Below are 10775 nucleotides of genomic sequence, written 5' to 3' on the forward strand. Positions count from 1 at the left end.
AGAAAGTCACCTCATTGTAAATTATAAATAAATAATAAATGATCTTAGAATTTGTGAATTAATTCTCTGGAGCTAAAAACTTTTTAAACTTCAGCCTGGTGCAAAGCCATTTTTACTATATTTGATTAAAAGATATTGGCAAAAACATGTTTGTCTGATGTGAACTTGTTTTAAAAGCATTTCTTCTTTTTCCTCCTTGGAAGTTTGCTTCTCACACATTTCCTCTGTGCAAATGTATAATGAAAAGGCATCAAAATGTGTTTTAAAAAAACAAATGATCACCATATAAATCATAAATTGCTTACCTTCGCTATAGCTTTTCTGGGCTGTTTAAACTGTGCAAGAGATTCTGTAAAAGGTAGCAGACAAAGCTGAATATCAAAGCAGGCCAGACCTTCTGAACGAAAACCTCTGTTTTAGATACTTACCATCTTCAGATGGCAGGTCCTGATCCGAGTTTCTGGTCATCTGTCACAAGAGAAATGTTTCAGAATCCAGTCTGGTCAACACATATCAAAGCTTACCCTGTACTTTAAGATCCATCTGCTTTGTACCGTTGCTACAGCTCTGATTTGAGAGAGAGAGGGCGTCACCATCTCCGTGTTGTTCTCGCTCAACTGGCCCCCGTCCAGCAGCTTCCCGAGTCGGTTATGTGCTGCCGTCACACGCACTTTCATGGTGTGGAAGCGAGACTGCAGATCGCCCACTCTGAAGTGCACTGGCTTTCCCTCGAACCACAGATTGTCATTTACACCTGCCTTGAATCCTGGTGGCTCGTATTCAGGTGGAGTGACTCAAGTTGCAAGGAGATAAAAGATATTTCACTAAGCACGTTCATTTGATCCCAAAAAACATAATATTTGTCATGAATCAACAGTTCTTATCCACTTCACTCTCCATACTGCAGAAGGATATATTGTACCATCATCATAGTAGTAGAGTTTCATAGTGAGGTAAACGGCAGTGGGCAGAGCTTCCAGATCCTGCATGAGGAGGAACAGCTTCCTGATCAGGAGAGTTGAAGCTTTCTTAGTGTCCTCTAAGGTCACTCTCATGGTCCCACTCACATTACTGAAATGAAGAAAAGAGGTGAGGACTAGTGTGTGTGTGTGTGTGTGTGAAGTGAATGGACATTTCAAGATGTTTTTTTTTACATTAATTTACACTAAATTAGCAACATAATGCCAAAAACCATATCCACTACTGTTCAAAAGTTTGGATTCAGTAAGATTTGTAACGTTTTTTTTTTAGTTTCTTAAGCTCACTAAGGCTGCATTTTTTTGAAATACAGTATCAGAAATAAAACAGTAAAAATAAATAATGTAATTTATTCCTGTGATGACCAAGCAAAATTTTCAGCATTATTACTTTAGTCTTTATCCTTCAGAAATCATTCTAATGTGCTGATTTGATGCTCAAGAAACATTTATTATTATTATCAATGCTGAAAACAGCTGTGCTGCTTAATATTTTCGTGGAAACAGATGCTTTTGTCCAGGACTCCTTGAAAAGAACATTCAAAAGAACAGCATTTATTTGAAAAAGAAATATTTTTTTAACATCATAAATGTGTTTACTGTGACTTTTGATCAATTAAATCGTGAATAAAAATATAAACTTATTTAAAAGAAAATCTTACAAACCCCGAACGTTTGAACGGTAGTGTACAGAATTATTGTTCTCTAGTCATCAACTGAGGGCATACAGGAAATGCAAACTACAAAAAAATCAGGTTTTACAGATCAGCAATGAACAATACCTCACGATGTCCATCTGTGGTCCACACTCTGAGTATCTGAACTTAAACTGATAGGACTCAATGACGTGCTGAGACAACAGAAGCATGCAAGAGACAAAACAGCAGGTTTGGAAAAGTCAAAAGTTACTGGTGTCCACATTTTTATTTTTATTGTTTCAAAATATATAGCACTTATATAGTAAATCAGTAACTAACACATTTGCTAAATTTGCTATTTTATTCCATTAAAGATGTAAATTATGAGATTAATTGCATCGCAATCATTTTATTCCACTGACAGTCCTAAAAAAATGAACTAATCTGCATATATTTTATAGCATTCATCTTTCCTTGTGACATACATACAAAAATGAAACATCTCAGTGCTGAGTTTTTCCTCACCAATGTGACCTTTATCTTATTTTGGAGTTGTTTTTGTTTTCATTGTTTCTGAGGGGCCGTTTACATGACACTGTTTTCAACTAAAACAGAAAACTTTTTATGTGTATTAGCCATTCATTTACAGAACAACATTTGGGGCCCTGAAAACACAAAGTTTTGAAAATGGGTTTCAAAGTTTTTGAAAAACGATACAGTTATTGTTACAAAAATAGTGACGGAATGAGTGTTACATGTTCAGTCTAAAGCGTAGTAGTGTTTCAACAACTAGCCTGGCAGCAGAATACAATGTTTTTAGTCATTTTTCATGGATCTGTGTGAACTGGGATCGTTTTGACAACGTTGTCGTCTCTGCGTAAAAAAAAACGCAAAGGAAAAACTTTCCGGTTTTAGTACATTGTTGTCATGTAAACGTACCCTTAGGACACTATCTTTCTATTTGTTGTTAGCATGGTTTCTGATTATGTACACCTTTGTCTGGTTTGTGCATCTCTATTGTGTGTATATTCCTCTGCTTGGTATCTTTAAATAAATATACAGCTTGCATTTAGATCCAAGCCTCAACTTATACTCCAGTGCTCCACAAATATCAAATTATTTCTCTCCAACTTTATGCATTTAACAATATTCTAATGCAGGTCAAAAAAAGGGTAGACTTAAATATCAATTTAGATAGAAAATAAATATTTGCTCGGGGATTTTCTTTAGTATAATAAAATATAAATTATTTGATTTTGGAATTCCACTCACACAATAGCTCACACGGTATAAATAGTCTTGAACATGAAAGTATATTTGGGGGTCCTTGGCATAAAATTAAATCTAAAAACTACATGGAAGATTGAAACTTGGAACTTACATTAATGTCATCTGGGCTTGTGTGTACCTGTGTATAAAAAACAGTGAATTTATATGTTTGTTTCTTAAAAAAAAATTATATTAATAAAAACACAAATTAACTTTAATGCATACTGACCCCAATGACCACCATTTGAAGCTGTAAAAAATAAAGTAAATTAATACAGTGACAAAAATAATAGAAAAATAGATTTCTATCGAAATATGGTACTTTTGACTTACATATCTCTTCTCCAAAGCATCAAAACATCCCATCAGCCTTGGAGGACAGAAGTATGGTTATAATCACTTTTCATCGCATCTTAGCATTTTTTTTTACATCAGTGAATCATTACAAATATATTTCCCCTTGTACACTGAAACAAACAAACATGGGAATTCACTGTACACATTCATCATATGGAACAAATTACCATTTGACGAGTTTGCGGGCTCCAGGGCAAGTACAATCCTTTTTAAGGACTTTGATACACAAATCTGAAGAACAACATTCATCAATGAACAAACTTGTATGAGATATTTTCAAATGTTTGGCCATTAATAAACCAGTGTGTATATTTATACCTTCCAGGTATCTGGATCTGTAGGAGTCCTCTGGAAATATCCCACGCAGATAGGTGATGGAGGAGACAGCTATAACCACCATGCGCTTGACAAACACCAGTGACTGAGTCTCAGTATCCAGCGCCTGAGGAAATACACTGGTTCAGTTCAATTCACTTTAACACAGCTTGACAAAGAACACTGCCTTGCCTTTATATCCACATACAGTACACACACAAATGCTCGCAAATGACACAGAATGACAAATGCTTTGTCATCTAATAGAATTATAGCTTTTTGGACCTTTTTAAGCATAGATGTGAAAATGCAGTATCCAAACTTAAATAGTTAGCTTTGGAATACAGAACTCTTTTTTTAAAGACACTGCTTAAGTAAAACAAATAAAAAATAAAATGTTACATTTTTTTTAAGTTTAAGTGTACTGAACAGCAAATGTACTGTACTAAACATTTTATTTTATTTTATACCAAATCTATATTTTACAAAATAATATCTAATTTGAATCTAAAATCGATAGAAAATCAAAGTCATATTATATGTATAACCAAGTTATGTTCCAAATTTGAAAATGATAACACAAAAAGGTTCCTGTGATTTTGTTTAGGCGCTATACCAAATAGTCACGGGGTGACACCATATGATATGGGTGACACCCACATTCCATTGATATTATTTAGATGCATCATTTTAATACATTACTGTCGCAAAAAATAAATAAATATGGAACCGTGAGACCCATACCTTTCCAACAATATGTTTTGTCACGCTTAGAAAAAGATTTTATTATAAAATAGTGCCGTAAATTTTGTAAAACGTCACTACCTACGTAATCTAGGTAACACCTGCTGCGTTCAGAACTACTAGCTAACGTTTTAGTGAGATTACTGAAGCAAATAAATATTGTTCTCATTGGAAATATGACTAACGTTATCAGAAGACAGTTCCCTGTCAAGCATGACTATGATAAACTGTGAGAACTGAGAACATATTAATTAAGTCAAATATATCCTGACCTGAACATCAATTTGTCTTCATGTACAGAACTATGAATGACGACCATCTCAGTTTAGGGCAGTGCAGACAAATTGTGAAACAGTGAAAAGGACATATAGCACTATTAATGGGTCTTAAAACATCACAACTGAAATATTACAATAATATTTTGTTAGCTTAGCCATATTTGATGTATAAGACAACGGTATTGACTAGCTAAGCTAACGTTTTTTTATCACAGAAAAGACCGTTTAACGTTAAACGTCTAACGTTAACGTTACGTCGGCCTGTTATTAACTTATTTCCAGTTAACGGTAACGTTAGCTACGTTACCTCAGGGAGTGTTTATGGTAAGGTTGTTAAACTTGTGGTAACTGCATTTGCAACCACTGCCATTGATAATCACAACAATAATAAAATAAATAAAAATGTGATTCTGACAGCTTCTTATAATGAATGATGAGCAGACCTGAATCATGATGTTAACGTTAATATAAGTTAACACGACGGCAACCATTTAAAAGTTGAATTGAGCTCCTTATTTGAAAGCATGTCATATTTTGTAAGGGTATATTTTTTACGTTCACACTTTAAATGTCATTGATTTAGTATCTTACCTCAGCAATCACCTGTTTGTCTTCAGTCAGTGTCTTCTTAATTCTGGTTGTCATGTTTGCGCTAATTTAGCTTCCTCAAACGGAAATAATCCCCTCAACAACCGTTATGGCTTCAATAAACAATTCACAAGTTGATAATTCAATAAATCTATCGATGTTTATGAAAGACAACGTGTTATTTGATTAAAATAATCATTATTGTTGAACACCGTTGAGCGCGCGCGACTCGAGTCACTCACAGATCACGCGCATTTGGCGGCAAACAGACAATGATTTGATTAATATATTTACTAATATTTATTTATTTTCTACACATTTATTTAGCCTTCTGAGTTCATTAAACTATACAAGAACCGTAATTTAAATAAAAAAAATGTTGATAGTTAAAAATGGTTTATTGTTTGAAATGCAACAATTTGTTGACAATACAATCTCTTTTCACAACAAGAAGGACGGTAAGACACATTACACATACTAGCTCGAATGTTACAGTATATTTCAGGTCGTTTTGAGTAAGACACACTTTGGTCCTATAACTTTACACAATATATCGCTATAAATATATTATCACTCTTACACAATGCTGCACAGTCTAGTGTGTTTTTTATTGTTTGGAGAAGTAGTCTTTGCTCTGCTGGACGTCGGGCTTGATTGTGTCTTTTCCGGGCTTCCATCCGGCTGGACAAACTAGAATAAAAATGACAACAAAAAGGCATATTTATATGAAATATTACAGATATATTTTTTAAATGGAAACCCGCATTGCACTGAATAAAAATGAAGAACTTTCAGACCAAAGGCAAGAAAATATGCTGTATACCTTCTCCATGTTTGTCAGTAAACTGAAAGGCCTGCACTAAGCGCAGGGTTTCATCAATGGAGCGTCCCACTGGCAGGTCATTGATGGTTATCTGCCTCAGGATGCCTTTGTCATCAATGATGAAAAGACCTCTAAGTTAGAAAAAAAAAAAGTTAATAACAATATACAGAGGGAGATCTGAATTGTTTTGTTCTAATATTGTGTGCTAAAATATGGAATCATTGATGAATGGAAAGAACAGCATTTATTTAAAACAAATCTTTTGTAACATTAGAAATGTATTTTCTGTCACTTTTGATTAATTTAATGTATCCTTGCAGAATTAAAGTATTATCTTCTTTAAAAAAAAATAGTGAATGGTAGTGCATATAGTACTTTATATTTATATCTTTTTTTTTTTTTTTTTACTTAGGGTAATCCCTCCATACCTGTATGCAATACCCTCATCTTCCTTAAGTACACCATAGTCTTTAGATATGGAGTGAAGGGAATCTGCCACCAGAGGGACCTTCATATGTCCTAAACCACCTTGTTTCCGAGGTGTGTTTATCCTGTTGTGATAAAAACATTTTTTATTTAATAAGCATGTCAAATCTATAGAATAGTACTTCAAAGTGTCTAAAGACAGGGGGGGGGGGGGGGGTCATAGGCAAAGAATAAGGTGGTGGTTTTTAGGCAATTTCACAATAAAGAGTAGAGTGTAACACATTTTATACCATTGTAAAACAGGGTTATTATTGTTAACTAAAACTTAAACCATCAATTATCATAAGTTGGCATGAAACAGAAGTTACGATAGTCTTTTCTTCCTTATTGTGAGTGAAATGGCTTCTCAAACAAAGAAAAAAAAAAAGTTTGCTTTCCCCTAGATATTTTGCTCTCACTTATTAAACCTTTTGAGTTATTTGCAAGAGAACGCAAACGCATTTAAATTAGAGCTGTCAAATCGATTAATCTGAATCTAGCATAAAAGTTTGTGTATCAATATATATATATATATATATATATATATACACACACACACAGACACTACACACAAAACTTTTAAGTTAGATGCGATTAATCATGATTAATTGCTTTGACAGCACTAAGCTAAATATATAATTTCTCCCATCTCATATTAGAGTCCTATTGATACTTTAATAGCACAGTCACTGTTGTTTATTCACTGTTGTTCATTTCGCATGCAATGGGTGTTTCTTTAAAGCACAACAACATAAAACAGAGTCTGAGAGAGGGTGGGTTTTGTTATAAAAAAAAACTTTAACAGCACTGACTAGGGAAAAAATATTTAAAAAGTATGATATGGCCTCTTTAAAGTTTGACCTTTTTGTCTTCATGTTTATCACTCACCATGCAAGATGACAGAAGTGAGAATCAACAGAGGCACCAATGACCTCACAGTTGATTTTCCCGAACTCCTCGGCCGCATCACTGAAGGCGATGATCTCAGTGGGGCAAACAAAGGTGAAATCCAATGGATAGAAGAATAATACAACATACTTTCCTGGAAACAAGTGCAATAAAGCATTTGTCAAGTGCACAAGGACACAATGTGTGCTATCTCTAATAAAATATTTGTGATTCAATGTCACACCCTTGAGTTTCCTGGTAATGCTTCCTTGCAGAGGTTTTTTGTTTTTTTGTTTAACAGTTAAATATTATTGATGTATTTTCATATTAAATGACATTCTGCTTGTACTGTTAAGGTCATACCTTTGTAGTCAGACAAACTAAGATCTTTAAACTGTCCATCTGGCATCACAGCTTTGGCTGTGAAGTCTGGAGCAGGCTTGCCAATATGTGCTTTTCCAGCTGCCATTTTCTGCAAGGTTCAAAAAAATGTGTTTCATGAAAAAACTCTTTTTGTAGAAACAAAACATATATGTTAAAAGCCACATTTCAGAAAGGAAAACACCCGGACAGTATAAAGAGCATACACACAATGAGCAAAATACTATGATTAATTGCTTGTTAGGAATAGAATAGAATAGAATATGTAAGTTGGTCTTCGGGAAGTATAGCCAATTTTCTTTCGTTATTTCAATATTTCCTCAAATTGCAACACAGGCTTATATGCTACTAATAGTTACTAACTTTCGTGATATTATAATAGTTACTTAAAGTTATTTAAGTTAAAGTTGACGTAACTATATTATTTACATGCATCTAGTCAAATTCAGCAATTTAATAATTGTATAACGTTACGTAGTTTTTAAAACCATTTTACATAGATCAAACTGCAACAGGTGGGCGCCTTGCAAACATGTTCTCATGGGAAAAATTTCACAATGCATTATTAATTCAAACGTATATAAAGACATCATACATGTAAATATCGCAATTACGGAAAACGAAACTCCAAAAGCAGTAACGAAATTAACTTACATGGAAATTTCCATGGTAAAACAACAGCAGCTGTGTTTGATTACTTTTCATAAAACGCATCAATGGAAAGAAAACAAAAGTTTTAAGTAACTGAGTATTTCATACCTTCGGCTGTCTTCCACAATCCTATCTGTTAATGAATGAGTGTGTGAACGGTGTGAACTCTCACGGCAGTGGTTCGCGTTGGTTTAAATAGGTCACGCTCAAGTATCGCGATACTCCGTGAGATCCTCGACTCAAAAGTAAATGCTCCGTGGTGGAGACGGAGCGACCACTGAGATCTGTTTATGCCAGCATGACTTTGCACATTTTCTGTGCTGAACACATGCGTATACGTGCGATGTGCTGCTTCTAAATCCACTGTTATACAAATTACCCAAATAGCCAACTACTATAGTGCAAACTTCGTTTAATTAGTAAGCAACAGCCAATAAAATGGTTTCAGCGAGTCTATGAACTTACAGGCAAAACACTTAATTTCTGCCTGAAGCAAAACTTTGTTCCTCAAATACAACCGTACAGCCTAATGGACTGTAAATTTCATGTCATGGGGCTTGTGCAATGTGACTTTCTCAGGTTTTGTCACTCTTTAATTCACTAGATTTTCCTCAACTTCATGATAGACATTACATAAAGACCCTCACTGACCTCAGATTATTATAATCTAGCTGCCCTTCACTGAATTGCTATGTCATAAGGTAAAAGCACTTTGTTTCTTTAAGGAGGAGGAGGAGGAAACCTAGTTTGTGGGATTTTCCGTGCTGCCTTGTGCCAGACTGATACTTTAACATTCCTCTGGGGTTGCCAGAGGTTGTCAGTGTTTACTCATATTTCATATTAATTTCCTCTTCCATGTTATCGGCTGCGGTTCCCAGAGAGTAAATCTTTGCACTCATCATTCATAAATCTTTGTAGGATACACTAAACACAATAGCTTGGCATTCCAAACATTTCCCCTAGGCCTATGTTTAAGCTATCGTATGTTCTTTGATTTTAAGCAGTGTGCAAAAGTAGCTGTCATTTGCAGACTTAATCTTTTTACCTCTACCTCCCCCACTCTTTCAGCGTCCCGTCTCTCAACTAGTTGTCATGGGCACCAAATGAAGGGCCTGATAAGAGGCGGCTGGACACAAAGAGATCATATTAAAAACGCAGCTGTGGGCTTCAGATCAAATGATCCCTCAAACGAGTGTTTTAAAAAAAGAACTGCTTTCAACCAACAAACATTGGCATAATCAGTATATCTCTCATTGACCGTCTCTACTGCTTTGTGTCACGGTTACAGGTTTTAGTGAAAATGTATAACAAACAACGTCCATAACCGGGCTGTGCTTACTTGAAAGTATAGGTTCATGAAAGGAATGCTTTAGCGGGATTACATATCTAAACAGACTTACAGCATGTGTCAATATTAAATGTTTGACAAGTCTATGCTGATAAGAGCAAAGTAACATCAAGATATAAATATAAATCATGTTATAATCATGCCGTTTGATTTGGTTGTTTAAAAAACATTAATTACTGTAAAATGATGCATTTTCATTTTTGTGTCACTTTACTGAGTCATAAGGCATGCAATTGTTCTTCATACACACAGCAAACTGAACAAAATGCGATACACAATATGCTGAGTCACAGTCTTGTTCAACAAGGAAAGAAAGAACAAAACAGGTTTAATAGAAATGTGCACAGCATTAATCCCACATTTATTTATGAAATTGCTCATGACCATTCACAAATGAAGAGTTCAGATGCAAAAGCCTCTAAGTGCCATTTGAAATTTCTTCTAGAATGATCATTTTTATCAAGCTTGCATATTTAAGTTCAGTGATTTCACTTAAATGGCAATGATAATTACCTATTAATTGTTATTTAAGTGAAATTACTGAACTTAGATATACAACTTGATACAATGATGATACAATCATCATTAAAGAAGAAAATTTCACATGGCATTTAGAGGCTTTTGCATCTGAACTCTTCAAATATACTTGATACTTGAATAAAGTCATTATTCATTTATCTTTTTGTAGCCCAGGAGCTGACAAAATGGAGAAAATCATTATTTCTTGTCTTTTATGGAGAGAGAACTTACAGTGGGGCCAAAATTTATTTAGTCAGCCACTGATTGTGCAAGTTCTCCTACTTAGAATAATGAGAGAGGTCTGTAATTTTCATCATAGGTACACTTCAACTTTGAGAGACAAAATGAGAAAAAAAATGTTATCTGTATCAAAGACACCTGTCCACAGCCTCAAACAGTCACACTCCAAACTCAACCAAAGACCAAAGAGCTGTCGAAGGACACCAGGAAGAAAATTGTAGACCTGCACAAGGCTGGGAAGAGTGAATCTACAACAGGCAAGCAGCTTGATGTGAAAAAAATCAACTGTGGGAG

The 10775-nt window shown here is 34.6% G+C and overlaps 2 protein-coding genes across 2 annotated transcripts; both read right to left on the reverse strand.

The window, feature by feature from the left end:
* Nucleotides 1-91: 91 nt before the first annotated feature.
* zte38 (zebrafish testis-expressed 38) lies at nt 92-5310 on the reverse strand. The gene is made up of 12 exons (XM_039661216.2): nt 5170-5310; nt 3560-3683; nt 3409-3472; nt 3218-3254; nt 3114-3134; nt 2997-3023; nt 1760-1827; nt 923-1071; nt 555-793; nt 429-468; nt 306-349; nt 92-224 (listed from the first exon to the last, which is right to left on the reverse strand). The coding sequence occupies exons 1-12, from the start codon at nt 5221-5223 to the stop codon at nt 171-173; spliced, it is 921 nt and encodes a 306-aa protein (XP_039517150.1). The 5' UTR covers nt 5224-5310; the 3' UTR covers nt 92-170.
* A 235-nt stretch (nt 5311-5545) lies between these two features.
* Nucleotides 5546-8620, reverse strand: prdx1 (peroxiredoxin 1). Its single transcript, XM_039661218.2, has 6 exons — nt 8483-8620; nt 7706-7814; nt 7343-7496; nt 6418-6540; nt 5990-6120; nt 5546-5856 (listed from the first exon to the last, which is right to left on the reverse strand). Exons 2-6 carry the CDS (start codon nt 7809-7811, stop codon nt 5774-5776), a joined length of 597 nt encoding a protein of 198 aa, XP_039517152.1. The 5' UTR covers nt 7812-7814; nt 8483-8620; the 3' UTR covers nt 5546-5773.
* Between the last annotated feature and the right edge of the window lie 2155 nt (nt 8621-10775).

Source organism: Pimephales promelas, chromosome 5, assembly GCF_988280905.1.
Source record: "Pimephales promelas chromosome 5, fPimPro1.hap1.1, whole genome shotgun sequence".
Taxonomy (NCBI): domain Eukaryota; kingdom Metazoa; phylum Chordata; class Actinopteri; order Cypriniformes; family Leuciscidae; genus Pimephales; species Pimephales promelas.

Excerpts from the sequence above, each read along its gene's own strand:
- zte38 (XM_039661216.2), bottom strand. The coding sequence starts at position 5,223 with ATGACAACCAGAATTAAGAAGACACTGACTGAAGACAAACAGGTGATT. Across the intron at positions 3,473-3,559 it reads CAGATCCAGATACCTGGAAG|ATTTGTGTATCAAAGTCCTT; the intron begins GTATAAATATAC and ends GTTGTTCTTCAG. Across the intron at positions 3,255-3,408 it reads GCCCGCAAACTCGTCAAATG|GCTGATGGGATGTTTTGATG; the intron begins GTAATTTGTTCC and ends CTGTCCTCCAAG.
- prdx1 (XM_039661218.2), bottom strand. The coding sequence starts at position 7,811 with ATGGCAGCTGGAAAAGCACATATTGGCAAGCCTGCTCCAGACTTCACA. Across the intron at positions 6,121-6,417 it reads GATGAGGGTATTGCATACAG|AGGTCTTTTCATCATTGATG; the intron begins GTATGGAGGGAT and ends TTTCTAACTTAG. Across the intron at positions 5,857-5,989 it reads TACTGACAAACATGGAGAAG|TTTGTCCAGCCGGATGGAAG; the intron begins GTATACAGCATA and ends TTTTTATTCTAG.